This window comes from Pagrus pagrus, assembly GCF_965226575.1.
Source record: "Pagrus pagrus genome assembly, chromosome: 4".
Taxonomy (NCBI): Eukaryota; Metazoa; Chordata; class Actinopteri; order Spariformes; family Sparidae; genus Pagrus; species Pagrus pagrus.
In genome coordinates, this window is record NC_140188.1 from 5,098,704 (window position 1) to 5,116,356 (window position 17,653).

General features: G+C 45.1%; 1 protein-coding gene across 1 annotated transcript in view; it reads left to right on the plus strand.

The window, feature by feature from the left end:
• Positions 1–13,009, plus strand: part of cdon (cell adhesion associated, oncogene regulated) — a 32,952-nt gene extending 19,943 nt beyond the window's left edge. Inside the window, exons 8-19 of the mRNA XM_084350938.1 lie at positions 599–870; positions 1,341–1,515; positions 2,671–2,787; positions 3,407–3,610; positions 4,716–4,897; positions 5,579–5,684; positions 7,398–7,520; positions 7,751–7,942; positions 8,687–8,982; positions 9,089–9,168; positions 10,261–10,523; positions 12,308–13,009. Coding sequence (XP_084207064.1) covers positions 599–870; positions 1,341–1,515; positions 2,671–2,787; positions 3,407–3,610; positions 4,716–4,897; positions 5,579–5,684; positions 7,398–7,520; positions 7,751–7,942; positions 8,687–8,982; positions 9,089–9,168; positions 10,261–10,523; positions 12,308–12,462 — 2,165 coding nt within the window. The 3' untranslated portion in view covers positions 12,463–13,009. The remainder of the gene's footprint in view (positions 1–598; positions 871–1,340; positions 1,516–2,670; positions 2,788–3,406; positions 3,611–4,715; positions 4,898–5,578; positions 5,685–7,397; positions 7,521–7,750; positions 7,943–8,686; positions 8,983–9,088; positions 9,169–10,260; positions 10,524–12,307) is intronic.
• The last annotated feature ends 4,644 nt before the right edge of the window (positions 13,010–17,653 follow it).

Sequence of the window (17,653 nt, forward strand, 5' to 3'; positions counted from 1 at the left end):
TGGCCAACCTCGCTGCTTTAACCTCCTTACTCACTTGTTTGGGTTTTAATATTTAATTATGGTGCTCTTTGACCTCAGTGGTGTGGCTCAGAGTGGCGCGGTCCCTCCTCTTGCGGGCTGTGCTCGGTGTCCTCCAAACGTCTGTGAAAAATTCCACCCCGGCTCTGCCAAACTGGTGTCAGCCGTAATAAGGCTCCCAGCGTGCATGATTTGTCCAGGTGGACCGCTCTGGCTCGGGCGAAGATTTAATGAAAAAAAAACAAACAAAGCATGATTATGTGGTGCTGCAGAGCTCCAGGTTTTTCTTGTTATTTTATGTAGATTCAAAGGCTTGGTCCAAATGTAAAACTTTCCAGCGCTGGTTGTCCTCTGTGGACATGCAGGGCCACCTCTGCTAGCCACTGACTGACTGTGATTGTTGCCATTGCCTCAGCTTTTATTATATTGAGCTTCCACAGCATAACTCAGGTCCAGGCTCATAATCAACTAACCCTGACCCTAAAAATGTAGTAATTTTACATTTTATAGACCAAACAACTAATTGATTAATCGAGAAAATGAATATTAATCAACAATGACTGACTTTTCTCTGTGACAGATCCTCGCCTGGGCTCCACCGCCGGTGTCCTGCTGGAGGCTTCGCCATCGCTCCACCCCATGCAGAGCGACGAGGGCCACAAGCGCTTTCTGACCGAGGAGGAAGGCGACACCAACCTGCCGGCTGATCGAGTTGGAGATCGCCCCACTCCGGAGGCGCCGATCATCATCAGCCCGCCGCAGACTCACAAGCCCGATTTGTACGACCTGGAGTGGAGGGCAGGGCGTGATGGAGGCAGTGCAATCAACGCCTACTTTGTCAAATACCGCAAGGTGAGGTGAAAATACATGCTGCCATGTTTCACTCCTTTCTTGCCATTCTCTTAAAGACTGGCTTTTAGTTTTACTGCAAACACATGACCTCTCCCTCAAGTGTTTTGCCCCAAACTAATTGAAAATGGGCAAATGTGGTTTGTCATAAAATAAAAAAAGGTAAGGCCAGGACCTGAACACTTGGTCATTTTCCTGTGCTTGCCTCAGTAATAAGCTCACTCTGACTATAAAACTGCAGCGATACTAGTTAAGACTGTGTTGGCAGCAGGATGCAGTTCTGCAGGAGTTGGAAATTGTGACAGAGATCTCACAGGGATTGTTTCTGAGGCTGTGAGTCAGGCTCGGAAACAGACTGAACTATAAAGGATTGTAGACAGACAGATGATCCTGTTTTTCTCTCTCTGTCATTTTTAGTCATACTGTTTGTATTTGTCTCTGTGTGTGTGGCCATCTGTCTGCGTGTGTGTCAGGTCGATGAAATGGGAACAGTGGTGGGGAGCTGGCACACAGTCCGTGTCCCTGGCAGCGAGAAGACCCTGCGGCTGTCGGAGCTGGAGTCCTCCAGTCTCTACGAGGTGCTGATGGTGGCTCGGAGCTCAGCAGGCGAGGGCCAGCCAGCCATGCTCACCTTCCGCACCGGCAAGGGTCAGTCCGACCGCAGGGAAAACACTCGGTTAAACAACTGTTATTAGCAGTTAACTTTAAGTCATTTGAAGTAGAAGCATGCAAATCAGCAAAAAAAAAAAATATCAAAAGCACATTGCGATTTCGAGTTAGCGGTGGAAGAAAATGTGCTCCTCCAGTTTTTTTTTTGCAGTAATATTTAGTGTCTCTACATTCAGAACAAACACAAATAATCAAATTATGTTTGTGATTTCTGGAAAGAGAATTATTTTCAACCAAGCAAAAGTTTTGGCTCGAGCACCTAGCAAAATGAAATTGCTTCAGTTTGTGTGGGATGAGGAAGCTTAATGACTGAAGTAGAAGCAGATGAGACCAGCTTAGGATCAGCAAATACACCAAAACATAAAATGATGAGGCCTCATTACTTAATAACTACTGGATGATATCAAAGATATAATATACAGCCATATACTCTATCTAAAGGGAGGATTATTCCTTTAAATAACTTCCACCTCATTGTCCAATTATAATCCGAGGTACACTCATAATGATCACTCTTAGTGTGTTTTGTCTGTTTTTTGGGACAAATAAAAATAAGAACAACCGCAGCTCCTCTAAAAGCTAACAATAATGCTGCACCACAGCAGGGCTGACCAAATGTTCCCTGGTCAGAAAAACGTCAAATTCTGCCAAAACCTCACATATGATTGTGTCCCAAGGGTGGCTCTTTTACAAAATGATCCTGGACCAAAAAAAACAGGCTCTTATGTCTAGATGAGGCTCCAAACTCCAACGAAATATTTCATTTATCCTCCGTGTCTCCTGTCCAAATTGTACTCTTACTGTAAAGTATATTTCTGTTCATGTTGTCAGAAATATTATTCTGGTGGAGAATATTGAGTTCAAGTACTAATGTGTTAAAACCAGCCATTAAAAGCCACCAAATGTATATAATTAAAACCCTCGAATGCTCTGACAACTGCAGAGTTGTCAAGTGGAAACCTGAAACCCGCCCTGATAAAACCCGAACAGCTCCGGAAAACCGGGAGGAAACTTTAGATTCCAGAGCCGACATCCGGAGCTGCTCCGTGTGCTGCTTTCTGTGGAACTGATAGCCCTGAAGACCTGTCGGGCCTTGTTTTTCTTATCCCCTGCTTTTCTTTTTTCCTCCTCCAGAGAAGAGCCCCACCTCCAACAAGAATCCCTCCAAGCCTCCTGTCATCTCCGCTCCCCCCAAAGCTCCAGAGGACAAAACCCCCAACACGCACTTTGGCGTCGTCATACACGACAGAGGTGGGTGTAGACGCGCTCGTCGACCGTCTGTACGGTCCTGTTGCGGTGCCGCTGCAGCTGCTGGACCGTGTGCAGCCGACGACTGTGGGATGCTTCTGAGGAAATCACGGGGCTTCTCTGTCGTGTAGATGGTTACGGTCGAGTTCATGACCGGGACCGCGTTGAATAGATCTCAGAGCTTCACGTTCAGATGTGGTCTGCTTTGTTTCTTTCTGGCTTGAAGTACAAACAGTGAGACGATAGTTGACACCCTGTAATGACTCTTTGGATGAGGAATGCTGTAAGCTGTGAGATAGGCTCACATCTCGCTGTGTGGATCTGTGTGTGTGTGCATGTTCGACTCTCATTACAAGCAGGCCGACTTTGCTGAAACTCACATTTTCACTAACCCCCTCTCTCTCTCTCTGTCTTACTCTCTCCTGCCCTCTCTAACATTGTGGCTCAGAGCCCAGGCAGTAAGTACACGTCACTCCACGGCATGCAGCTTCACTGTGATGTGAATTCTCTCTTTTTTTTGCTTTTTGTGTGAACTCGCTCCGTCCTTATATGAGCTGCTGTGATGATGCTCTGTCTCTCTGCACGACTCAAAACATGTATTCCTTGTTTGTTTCCGTCCCAGTACCCGAGGCACCCGACCGCCCCACTATCTCCATGGCGACCGAGAGTTCGGTGTACGTCACCTGGATCCCGAGAGCCAACGGCGGGTCTCCGATCACGGCTTTCCGAGTCGAGTACCGACGCGGCCGCAGTGCGGAGTGGGTTGTGGCTGCGGATAACATCTCGCCTCTCAAGCTGTCGGTGGAAGTTCGCAATCTGGAGCCGGGTGAGATTTTATAAAGTTCAGAACTTTTCTCTGCAGTCCAGTGAAGCATGACATGATTCCTCTGCACAGACGGTTTCATGATCCTTCCACTAGTAAGACAATTTGGAAAAAAAGACAGATTGCTGTCTTATCTTTTATTTTTCTAACTAGATTTTGATCAATCGAACTGACTCCATCATCTACACACTCACTCATGTAAACCAAAAATCTTTAAACATTTGAAATGAAATGATCCCTTCGTCACATTTGTTTGTCGCCGCTTTGCATCGATATTAGCAAGAGAAAAATAATTATAATGAAAACATACAGTCAGAGTTGATGTGAACAGTTGGTCAAATAAACAGTGACAACATGAAGCGATTGCTGTGGGTAAAAGGGAATCCTGCAAACTAGACGTGATGATAACGGCTTCAAGAGAAATGCTTTGATTTGACTCTTAATCTGCTGTTTGAAACGTATTGAAGTTTATTTATCAGTAGAAGCAGAGCAGGAACTTCATGTTCTTCCAAGGTGCACAGAGAGGGGAGACGTCTCCAGAAGCACTTGTAGTATGAGTGTTGCTGAAGTGTTTGACCTTTTCAGTTTATTTATTGGTCACAGACAAAAACTGGCTCAGTGTTTAAAGCATGCTATCACTGGTTTATAGCCCCACGATAATATCAGGTTTGCAGCTTGTTTTTTTTTTTTACTGTATCACAATATTTGAACACAGTAGATAACAGAAGAAACGCCTCAAATAGAATAAAACTGGGATGCTTTTTCCTTAGAGGGATAAAATGGAGGGGCATGTAATACGGTACCAGGATCCCAAGTTCCCTTAAACAACTGACTTTCTGCATAAAGTGTCATTCAGTAATCAAATATTAGGGATCCCAAATATTATAATTTTTGCCTGAAACATCTGGCGGACCCACCTTGGCCAGTCAGGCGAGCTGTTTAATGAAGAGGAATCATAAATGAATTAATTTCAGCACCTCTCAACTTACAAAGACTCAAATGAATCAGTAGATCACAAAGCTGGATATGATTTATTGTTGGACATCACAGGATGATGATCGGTCACCGCTGAGCGCCGCTCCACTGTAACACTGCATCTCTTTGTCAGGCTCCACCTACAAGTTTCGTGTCGTGGCCATGAACATGTACGGAGAGAGTCCTCACAGCATCCCCTCCAAGCTCTACCAGGTGCCACAGGCCAGCCCGCGGATCGCAGACCGCCCCGTGGTCGGACCTCACATCTCCTCCACAGACGCCATCAGCGACACACAGATCATGCTGCGCTGGACTGTGAGTACATACTGACACACAAATGCTCATCACATATCCCTGAGAGCCCCAAAACCCAAAGACTCTTTATTTACTGACATGAATGACAAAGAAAAGCAGCTCATCCTCAGATTTAAGAAGCCAGAACCAGCTAACTTTTGGCATTTCTGCTTGAAAAATGAGTTAAAAGATGAAATGATTATCAAAATAGTTGGCAGCTACAGGCCTGCCTGCCTCTATCTTATTATTTTGTTTATTTAACTTCTACCAGCCATGACAAATTAACCGGGGTGATGAACCGGCTTTTCCCTCTGCTCCACCTGTGTTGAAGCTGCTGGTGGTTCTTGGGCATCTTGAGACTCAATCAGGCCTTTAATTGACCTGCTGTGCTGATTACAGCTCCACTCTAACAGAGATTAAGAGGTCCTGTCCATCTGCGTTTTGATTTCGCTCTCTTCAAAGCTCTTTCTCCTGCTCGCAGCAGATGGATGCAGATAGTTCCCCACATTTACCTAACCTCAGTCGCTCTCATTATGTCCTGAACTTCAGACAGACAGTGCAATCACCGTCTTGCTTCCAGTCGTGTACATCTGCTGATAACAAGCCCGGCCATTAGTTGCTGGAAAATTTCCTCTCTTTGTATAATAATTGCCGAGGAGATTGCTGCAGCCTAACGTAATCTTTTTTTCCATCCCCGTGCAGTATAGTCCCTCGAGTAACAACAACACTCCCATCCAAGGCTTCTACATCTACTACCGGCCCACAGACAGCGACAATGACAGCGACTACAAACGAGATGTGGTGGAAGGTGAGTGGAAATGCTAATATTAGTGTGTGTGTGTGTGCGTGTTTCCACTGCAGATTGAGTGTGTAGATGTTTGTCGACAGTCGGGAGGGTAATGGATACTCGGTGTCAGCAGCGGGGTGGAGTGAAGAGGGGCATTTCTTTCTGTTTGATTTATAGAGAATGCTGTCCCTGGGCAGCAGGGCTTTCTGAAATCTGTTTTTAATAAATGGTTGCCAGAGCTGAAATATGAGCCCGGTCAGAGGAGAGGGGCTCAGGTTGCTGGGTGGAATGCTAACAGTGGAGCCTGGTACAGGAAGAGAAGGAGGGACGTCCTCTCACTCCGCCCAGCTCTCTGACGTCCGACCGTCGAGATTCCCACTAACTCAGATGTCACTACATGTTGGTTGAATATTTTTGTAATTCGGTGTGTATTTATGACTTTCTTCCACTTGATATCAATTTAGTTAAACTGGCAATAGACCAGTTTTTTGTTTTAACGTATATTGATTGCACAGTGAGCTGGCTATAGATTAATGACACCATCGGCATGAAATCGTTTCCCTATAAAATTCACGTTCACTGTGCTGTTTTGTCAGCCACAGTGTGTTAAATCTTCCTGGAAAATAAAGGCTGACTCGTGATCCAGTCAGGCTGGCAGCCTGGCACCATTTCTATCTCCATTACAGACTGAAAAAAAAAAAAATCAATGAGTCAGAATAGTTTGCGTTCAGTTGGCCTGTAAAGGCAGATCAGAGAGCGGATGAGTTCCTGTGTTTGGTGTGATGGTGTTTCATGTCCCTGACAACCTCTGTAGTCTCATTTAACCATTTGTTAGCATCAACTTTGCTTTGCTAAAACTTTTTTTTAAACATGTAAATGCTTTAAAATTCTCCAGTGGGTCGAATGTCACAGAACAAAACAGGAAAATCTTGTGAGATTGAGACCTTCAATCCATTCAAAAAACCCCATTGACTGCGAGACGAGGGAACAGGATCGCAGGTTTACTACTCACTCCTGCAGCACTTTATAATTTGAACGGTATATTGATGTGTACAGTACCAGTGTGTCTTGTTTAAACATATTTGAGATCTATTTCTTTGTGTTTAAACATCTGAATTACAGCAGGGTGTAGCTTTAGCTTTAGCTTTAGCAGCAGCTTTCTTTACCGTTCCCTCTCACAACAGTTCAAACCTACATTGGTGCAAAAGGAAGCACATGTGCAGTGATTCATTCTACTTGATATTGAACAAAACACAGCGAGAACAGCAGCTCATTTCAGCCTCATTTGTTGGAAATGTAGCGTTTCCATGTTGTAGATCTTCGTCTCATCTGCGATTTCAGAGCACGTAGCGGTGTGATTGTGTGTGGCGGTGCAGCAGTGGTGTGTGTGTGTGTGTGTGTGAATACTGGAGGCAAGCCAGGACAAACATGAAGCTGCCATATATGGAGCTCGTCTAGAGTAAAGCAACTGTCTGAGCCCTCGTGGGGCTGACGGAGTAAAAGAGGAGGGTGGGGGGAGGAGGAGGAGGAGGAGGGTGAATGAGTGAGAGAGCATGAAAGAACATGACCTCCATGAAAGTGTGAGACATGAGGAGAAGGAGGAGAAGTGAGTTTGCACAGGATCTGGAGCAATGCGAGTCAACACCGGCTCATAGAGGAAGTGACTTCTTACCTTTTCATATCATTTCTTCTCCCTTTTCCCTCCTCCTCTCTCCCTCTTTCTCTTCTTCTCAGGTGTAAAACACTGGCACATGATTGGTCACCTCCAAGCTGAGACTTCCTATGATATCAAGATGCAGTGCTTTAACGACGGGGGAGAGAGTGAATACAGCAACGTCATGATCTGTGAGACCAGAGGTAAGAAATGACTCACGCGTTAACAAACCTCCGGCGGTCCAGGCATGTGTCTGCGAAGGCTGCAGCTTTAATGGCGGGTCTGATCGCCGTAATTACACAACGTAAAGCACCCAGTTTTATGAGGCCAACAACAATGGTTTGCATTTTATGCTTTGGTGCTGTGTTATTTCTCTTTGTTGCTAGCGGGTTAAAAGCTGTTGCTCATGTCCCCTCCTCCCTCTCTGCTGCAGCCCGTCAGGCCCCGGGGTCGCCCAGCCAGCACCCCATCACCCCACCTGGCCCCTACCTGCCGGAGCCGCCCAGCCCACCCGGAGGACTGCTGTACCTGATCGTGGGCTGTATTTTGGGGGTGATGGTGCTCATCCTGCTGGCTTTTATCGCCATGTGTCTGTATAGGAATCGGCAGCAGAACAACATGCACAGTGAGTTCAGAGACAAACCCAAAGGTAGCATAACACACACAGAGATTTAAGTCCACTTTAGTTGTCTCATATTTACAGATATTTGGCCCCCGGACAGCCTGTGAAGCGTTTTCTAAGTGTTCATAGTGAATATATAGACCTCACAGCGCTGGTAAAAGTGTTTGTCATTGTTGGATGGACTCTTTACCAGACGTTTAGGATCTGTAAATAGTTGTGGTTTTGCAGCTTAAAGATTTTTGGGGAAAGCGAAGATTGAGTCACAGGTGCTAACTTTCTGGAGTTTACCAACAGCAGAGTGAACTGAACATTAGAGCTGGTTTCTTCTTTAATACTGGCAGCGAAATGTTGCCCAAGTTTTGGTGCTGAGACTAGGGTTGTTCTGATACCGATACCAGTTTCAGAAATGCCTCCTATCCATCTTAAATGTCAGGTATCAAAAAGTATGCAAATCTATGCACCAACCTGCTATGAGCAGCTTCCTGTTCACTTGTTTGCAACTTTTACTGTTTTTTACCCGAAAAATATCTCAAAAAGTCAAAAAATCAGACAAAGTTTCAGTGCCAAATTTCAGCACTTGATACACTTGACAGAATAAATTTGGTACTTGACATAAAAACATAATAAAGTTGCTCTTCAGATGCAAAAAAAAGAGATTAAGGTTAAGATTAGTTTCCAAACCTGCTGCTCCCTCCGTCCTAACCATTCTCCTCTCCATCACCTCCTCTCTCTGCCTCTCTGCTGCAGAGTATGACCCTCCTGGCTACCTGTACCAGCCAGCAGAGATGAACGGCCATGTTCTCGAGTACACCACGCTGCCCGGCTCCGGCCGCATCAACGGAGGCGTCCACGGCGGCTACGGGCACAGCGGCCCCATCTTACCCCAGGGGTGCCATCACCTCCACCACAAACTCCCCAACGGCTTGGCGCTGCTCAACGGCACCGGCAGCCTGTTCTCACCCGGACACCCACACAGCCACGATGGCACCCTGCCACACAGCACCCGGGACTGCGAGCACTCGCACCCTCACCACCACCATAACGTGAGTGCTGAAGCACAAACACTGCAGAGTACTGCACAACGGCAGTATTAAACATCAGCAGGAGTAAATTCAGTTTGTCTGAATGTAGTTTGTGTTCTCTCGTCAGGGTGGAGGCATGTACACAGCTCTTCCTCAAACAGAGTCGTCTGATTGTATGAGCTGTCAGAACCTCTGCAACAATAACAGGTAAGAGAAGAAGTCTGATTCATCTACTTCAGCACTGAGTTTGTGTATCTTTTACTTTGCTGTGTCTAAAATCGCCAGATCGCCAACCTCTACCTCATTTTGGACCTTATTTTTTTTATATTTCAATAAAATGGGTGTAACCAGGAAAGAAATCTGGCCAAGAAATCAGATTTGAATAATGTAATTTTTGCAACAACCCGAGGCCATTCTGCAGTTTAATTTATCCCTTCTACTTATTTGAAGTTATTCCTGTTTGCAGTCCACGGCTCGATTATCTGAGCTGTTTGTCACAAGAGCACAGCATTTACTGCAAACTGCAGTCATTAGTGTCATTAGCAGGACTTTAAGTTGTGTGGGAACATAAAATCTTGATGAGTCATTACAAACTGCTCCTTAAAAAAAAATCTGGGACTGACTGAAAAGCCTTGTGGACATCGAGAGGAACGATGCATTGCTCACATTTTCTGTAAGATGCAGCTGAGCGAAACACACACACACACACACACACACACACACACACACACACACACACACACACACACACACACACACAGTCCCCCTCCTGCTAGTCCTGTTTATGTACTTAAGGGTCCCCAGCATCACAGTTTACCCTGTGTGCACCCAGCCAGCAGACCTAATGAGCCCTGTGTTTATTTACCTCCGGCTGCTGGGAAAAGAGGGGGTGTGGTCACGATCCAATCGTGTACCGATGGAAGCAGGCTGAGTTCAGGGAAGCACGGAGAAGCTCGCTGCGTGTCTACGATTGGGAACTCCACTGGAGAGTGAAACCACAGTGTGTCACAGTCATTTAGCGGCAGTGAGATCGGACCTTTTAATCTCTGGTTTAACTGTTGAAAATGCGTTTTGCAGCTGTGTGAGAGCTCCAGTTGTGTTTGAGCTGTCATTGTTCGGTGCGCTGTTAGGAGTATTAACACAAGGGGTTTCTGTGTCTGGAGGAAAAAACCCACAGATATCTGCAGAGAGGAAGAACCACTGAGAGCTGTCAGCGGGTGAGCACTCGGCAAACACGGGCGTCTTATAAACGAACATGTCCCCGCTCTTCTTTCCATCTCCCTCTGTCGCTCTGAGCAGATGTTACAACAAGACCAATGGCACTTTCTCCAGCGGCACTCTGCCACTAATGCATCGCGTGGCACCGTGCCAGCAGGACGGCTTGGAGATGTTGCCTCTGGGCCAGGTTTCGTCGCAGTGCCACGGCCCCGACAGCCAGATGCACTCTGGTGACCAGGGGGCCGACGCAGGGTACCAACCAGACGAGCACAATGACTCCTCGCCCTCGCAGCATTCCTGCTGTCTGGTCGGGAACAATGAAAACTGTCCGGCAGACAACACTGGTGAGACACATTTTTATTCTAAATGCCCACAATATTTTTCCAAGTAATTTGTCTTTTTCCCCCTCCGACATTTTTTTTTGTCTTTTTCCGCCTCCTCCCTCCCTCTGGTGTTTTCTCACTTCTGTGTTATACAGAATCAGTAGATATCAGAGAAACCAATAGTTTCTGCATCCTTCAAGTATAAACTACAACTTCTTCTACAAATTACCGATCACTTTTGGATAATCATTAGATTGAAAGCAAACCTTCTTCTTTATTGTCAGCAGTGATTCTGTGTAGAAATATGAAAAACTAAGGCGATAGTAAAACTTCAGTAGTGCTTTGTTATAACACCTTGTAATGTTTGGATGGTGGAAGCGTCTCTGAATGTTGGCTTGCGACCAGAAAAGCATTTCATCATAAATATAGAAACAAGACAGATTAACATAATCACATCAGACTGACTAAAGGCGTCTACATCAATCTATATGAATATATGAGTCATCAACCACATTGTAGCACGTTGTAATTTTAAGCTCAGACAGTCACAGACATAGTTTGGTGTTTTGGGAAGTTTGCTTATTTGCTTTCTTGTCAAGAGTCATATGGGAAGATTGATACCACTCTGATAAATAAAAGGCTACAGTGAGCAAGCGGTTAGCTTAGCGTAGCATAGAGACTGTAAGGCCCTGTTCAGACTCGGTATTAACATCCATACTGAGTGACTGAATCACAAGTTCACAGCTCTCAGTACAGGTGTGAGGACCCATTTGAGATCACATCACTCAGACCACATTGGAGGTGGTCAGGGCTGCATGTGACCTAGCTGACATCCCCCAACAACAGGCAGAATGGATATAACACTGTCTTAACCAGCCAATGTCAGCAGCAGATCTTTGTGAACACGCGTCTGTTTCATCTGAGCAAACAATTGAACTCGTAACCGCAATATCCCCACGCTCCCTTAGAAAATCACACAATTTTGTGAGCTGTTGAGAATTTTTCATAGACGGCGTTTCACAAAGTTTATAAAGTTTCTCCTGACTCAAATATTTGGGTCTTCTTGTAAATTCGGCAAATGCAATACTTTCTTTCTTGGTGTAAAAACATCTCGTCCCTTTTGTTCCAGTGACTCACGTGTTTATTTGTAAAAAGAGCAGGGAAGTAAGATCCAGCATGGTCGGACTCTTTGACATCTTGTCATCACCCCGAGGTTGATGGCGACTCGGCCGAGACTCCAGGAAGTCACCTCTCCTGACCACGAACCAGTCTGTCACATCCCCCTGAAAACTTCAACGTGTCGTTTTTAAACGTTGTTTTTAGTCCAGATTACACAAATATGATAAAATAATGTAATCAGGTTACTTTAGAGCTTAAATATTTTCACACGACCAGGCTGGTTTCCACTCTCTGTGCTAAGCTGAGCTAGCCCTCTCGTGGCTATAGCTTTGTATTTACTGTACCAAGTGACATCTTTTCATCTAACTCTGGGCACGCAAACAAATCCAAAAATGTCAAACGATTCCTTGAAGACATTAGAGTTACAAAACAAATTCTCGGGCATTAAGTGAAAACATTTACATCCAGACCCTCGTGGTTCAGAACTATTGTGAAATCGAACTCTGACATTTCTTCTTCTTTGTGCCCCACTAGGAAGTTTTTATAAGATTACCAAGCCTCATGTTGTTTGCAGACAAACTATGCAGCATCACCACAAATTACACTGTGGGCCTCTCCAGAATCTGTTCTTGTCTTTTTTAATATGAAGTATAAACCAAAGACTCTCCCCGTCTCCCTCTGTGCAGCCGAGGAGGAGCTGGAGTGCGTGGACACGGAGGGGCCTGTGGTGTGCTGGGAGAGTCTCGGCCTGCCAGACTTGGACTGTGACGAAAAGCCTGGGTGGATCTCCAGCAGCAGCCTGGCAGGAGAGCTGATCCAGCCCGGCCCACAGGAGGTCTGAACGCAGCCCACACACAAACAAGACTCTCCCGCTGCGTGGAGAGTTCAGAGAAACCAGCAAAGAGACTGGACGAGAAATATCACAGAGGACGGAAGAGGACCCGCGACGGGATAGTCAGAGACACTGCACGTTACGGTGACGAGGACTCAAAAGTTTGGAGCGACTGAGCTGAGGAGAGCGACGTGGGAAAAGAGAGCGACTACAAGAGACTGAGATGAAAGCCAGATGTAGAGAAACGCAAAGAGCCGAGGAAACGTTGCTCAGAGACTGAAACCGTATCCCACTGGAGGGAAAACTCTTATAAAAGATCAAAAACTCTTTAGATGACTTATTTATTTTTTGTAGTAGTAAAATATTATTTCATATGAATGTATCTGTTTTAAAGGAAAAAAGTTTGTCTTTTATATTATTTATGCCTTCTTGGATGAGAAATACTTTTTATTTTTTGTTGTTTTGTCCCTCTGTGTTCCACTCGAGTGTGGAGATTAGCAAATGTCCGTGTAAAGTTTTGTAATAATATAAAGAGAAGATATGGAAGAGTAAACAACAACCTATTTTCTATTTCTTTTCCTCCCCGTCCTTCATGTGCAGCGCAGCCCAGTGAATGATCGCCGTAGTGAGTTTCCCGGCCTCGGTCCAAACCCATCGATATTTCTGGCAGGCCTTTGATGTGGCTCTGCGATGGGCTGTTCCACTGCAGTGACCCCTGAGCGGGGTGAACACTCCCTTCACTGTTCAGATTAAGGCTGCTGCTCTTTGCTTCAGTGAATTCTTGATAGCTCATCACTTTACGCAAAATGCACTGTTGCTTTCGAGAGCTCTGTTGACCTACTGGCCCCAATCTGTTAGCGAAGTGGAGTAGTTACATTAAAACAGAATTGTTAAGTGTGGGCAGCCCTCGAGCGCAGATCTGTGCATGTTTAAACTGAATACTGAAATACTTTGAGATCAAACAGACGGAGTTTATGTGACCAGGAGGATCTCCAGCCACAAGAAAGAGTCACTCTAAAAAACTATTTTGATAACTGATTAATTGTTTAATTGTTCAAGCAAAAATGTCAAGCGTTAGCTGGTTCCAGCCTCTGAAATCTGAGGATTGTCTGCTTTTCTTTATCATGTAAGACAGTAAACGAAGAATCTTTGCTTCTCCTGTCCAACAAACAACCCTAACCCCAATCTGAAGACAACATTTTGAGCATTTTTAACATTTTTTTGTTAATCCTGAAAATAATTGGCAGATTTAACGATAATTGAAATGCTTGACCCATAGAAAACTTAATCCTCCCTCATTAATGTGCTAGTCTTCGTATTAAAGGGTCAGTTCACCCAAATGATGAAAAACGTGACCCTGATAAAGCAGATGTTTTTCATTTCATTGTAGCATCACAGAGGTAATCCCAGTCAGTGAACTTTAACTTGAATTGATCAAGTCTATGATTTATCAAGAGCTCGAGCGACATTGTTTTATGAAAAGACAAAAGGCTGTTGAGCTATTTTAAGCAGTACAAGCACAACTTTCACTCCACCTCAGTCAGACTCTGTTGGAGGCAAATATTTCTCAAACTCAAAATGTACTCGCCTGTAACGAAAACTTTCTCCATGTGTGAAAACCACTAAGGGCTAAAACATCTTTCTGTGATTTGGTCTGGTCTAGATTTGAAGGCATTTAGCTGTGAGGTTGCGAATAACAACCAACTGAACGCCCCGATCCCCTCACTGTCCCCTGCGTTTGGTTTGCCCTCTCTGGGCTACGGTAGCTGTAGAAACATGGTGGTGCAGCATGGTGGACTCCTGGAAGAGGACCTGCTCCCTCTCTAGATATAAAAAGTTCATTGTGAGGTGACAAAAACACAACAAGTCTTAGTTTCAGGTGATTATTCACTAATGAAAACATAGTTATGAACATTATATTCCATCTCTGCCAGTAGATCCCAATAAAAGTGACACACTGGACCTTTAAATGATCACAAATTTGGAGGGTTGGTAGAAATGGCCATCTGTTCCAGTTTAATGACATTACATTCCATGATTTCTGGGAACTGAGGGTTGAACTGCCAGCTGCAAGCTGCAAACATGCAAAGTTGTCTGGTGCAAGCTTTAATATCTCGCTGTGAAGACAAGCGGACGGTGTTTTAGAGGTGGAAGGAGGGCGAGTGAAATCGAGCGATCCTGTCGCCTAAAGCTGCTGTGTGTCGTCCTGATGTGCGAGCGTTCTGCAGATAACTCATTCATAAAACAGTTGTATTAAAGTCCTCTCAGGTTTCCTCTGAAGGCTTTAAACCCTTCATTGGTTTTAAAATAATCTCCGTGGTGTGCTGGCTGATTGGAGCTGATAGGATTGCAGCGGGCAGATGACAGGGCTGGCTGTGCTTCACTGAGGACGACTGTGGTGCAGGCTTTCCATGCCTGGTGCCTGTCTGCCTGTGTTGGTGCCAGAGTCGGCTGCCAGTCCTCAGGCCCCGGCTCGCCTGGCATCTCTCCTCCCTCTGATGGTATACGGGATATTCCTGGCACCCGGATTTACTCGCCTGCTGCTGAGGCGTGGCACTGCCTCTTCCGGCTGTTATTTTTAGTCTCGATGGAGACTGGCGGCATTTGCTCAGTTGACTTGACTTCAACTCAGCTTTCCCAGGAATAGTCTGAGTTTCTCAGCATTGTTTCTTTTTTAGTGTTTTAGATGTACACTGATTTGATTTTGTTCCTGAGGTGGGAAAAAAATGACTGGCACTGTCTCATTAAAGGAGCAGTTCACCCAAAAATGAATATTCACTCATTATCTACTCATACCTATGCTGATGGTGAGGTTTTGTAGTCCACAATACATTTCTGGAGCAAAACAGATTTGCAAGGGTCTGTCAGCAGTCGTCCGCTCTTTTGTTGTGAAGCTCTAGAAATGTTTTGTCGACGACAAAACTTCACCCAACTTTCAATCAGCGTGCGGCTGAGTAGATAATGACTTGAATTTTCATTTTTGGATGAACTTTTCCTTTAAGTTTCCTTTCATGCAGTAGCTCATTCAAGAGCTCATTACGATCCCCTCGCTGCCACCAGGAAGAGAAAAGAACAAAACAATGGGGTAGGAAATGAAGCTGGAAACGAAAGAGAAATGGTCTGGGGAGGGAGCGGGGATGCTGACAGATGCAGGCTGGGCTGATGAGGAGAAGATAAGGGCAGGGTTGTCTCTAAATGAGCTGCTTCTCCATCTCCCACGTCTATCAGTCGGCACTCTCCCTCAGCCCTGCCCTGCACCCTCTACCCACGCAGCTACACCCCTTCATTAAGGAGCCCATGGGAACAAGAAAGCTCATTGTCCGCCCTGGAATTTCTGCCCCTTGCTGCAGAGCCGACCTGTTAACGCCAGTCCCTCTCCCCTCCGCCCACCATTCTTCCTCTCTCTCCCCTCTCCAGCGCACCCCTGAATGAATGCAATTCTTATGAATCGGGCAGTGTGTTGTTAACTCGCTTCTTGATTCAGCCCCGGGCGGTTTTATCCTTGAGATGTCACAAACCACAAGCGAAGCATGTTGTGGTTGGATGAACCCCAGTGGCATTCCAGTGGGTCGCTGCAAATGATGAGCTCATGTGACTAATAATCTATAAGTTCCCCCTCAAGGATATCCAGCTATTTATTTGTTATCGAGTCTTGATGCACGAGGATGTCGCCGCAGCCAACTTTCAGCTGATGTAACCACAATATTTGTCGACTGCACCTGTTGGAAATAATCCGGAGGAAAAAACAGAAACACTGTGTCGTCTTTTTCCCAGCTGCATCCAGTTAGCTGCTCCCATTTTCTCCTCCGTCAACAGGACCTGTTGACAGGACCAAACTTTCAGAATAAAATGATCTGCATTCACATGAGTCGAGGCATTCTCAGAGCCACACTTGCTGAAGGATAAATCAGCTATGTAGTCTAACAACTCCAGGATATCTCTGCACAGATTAGACTAATGTTTTTTTTATACGGATGAAATATTTAAGAGAACATTTGTTTTATGCGCAAGGATTTCTGTCGAGGTACCTGTCAGTTCAAAGGAGCTAAAATGTTCCCCAGAAATTATTCAGGAATGAGAGTTTGCAGCCCGGAGCGATGGGCTTCAAAATGCTGAGATGTGTCAGAGTCTCTCGCTCCAAAGGTCCAAAGTGACGACGCACGGTGGTGAAATAACGAGCGCAGTCTGACGCACTTAAAGATAAAAAAACCAACGCAGCAGGAGGCCGTTAGAAATAAGCAGGAACAGTAATGAACAATATAATTCAAGAAAAACAAACAAGAAAAGGGTCTCTTCTAATGAACCCTCCGACCAGATGGCTTTAATGATCAACACAATGCAACACTGGGTAAGTATCTGAAATGGAAACCACAACCTCAGGTCTACACGGTGTCACGCTTCATGAGTTTATATGGCTACAAAGACTGCTGGACACAATAGCAGTCGTTGACTGATCAAAGTGGTTCAGTGTGTATCACAGGCCAGCCTAGTGCTAAAAAGTCTGTTCACACAAATGACAAAAAACACATTTTCTCACTTAACTCTGGTGGTATTCAGCCTGGTAGTTTTGGGTTTATTAGTCCAGGTTTTGTTTGACCTGTGACCTCAGATTTCTGCCTCCAGCTCAATACGATGGAGGTGAGTGGAATTTAAATTACCTTTAGAAAATGTTCAGCAAGGTGCCGGCACAGAAACAGCCCACTGATAATCCACAGTGTAACTGTGTATCTCTGATAGAAAGTACTTCTGATTTAACTGAACACACTGAGGACTGTGGATGATCCACAGTAACCAGGACTTTGTCTCCAAACACACATTGAGGTACTCAACAATGCCACAGAGCCTTAGCTGGTTTTTAAATACTACAATTCCCAGAATGCAACTCAATAGTTTCTTTTTGTTGTGCACCTCCATCTTTCAAACTCCACACCAACAAAGGAGGTATGTCTTTTTCTGACAACATTGTACAGGACAACATGAACGTAATGTAACGTTTACCTAGTTAACATGAAATGGTCAGTTTGGCTTTCACACAGGACTTTCACAAACACAAACTTTTACTGTTAACCTCATGACTAAATACCACTGGAGATAAGTTTGTTTTGGGGAGTTTTCAGGAACTCTTTAAAGCAGATGGTTGGAAGAAGCACACAGTGGTCACGAGTCTTAAAAGCAGACATTAATGCAGCACACTTCTGAA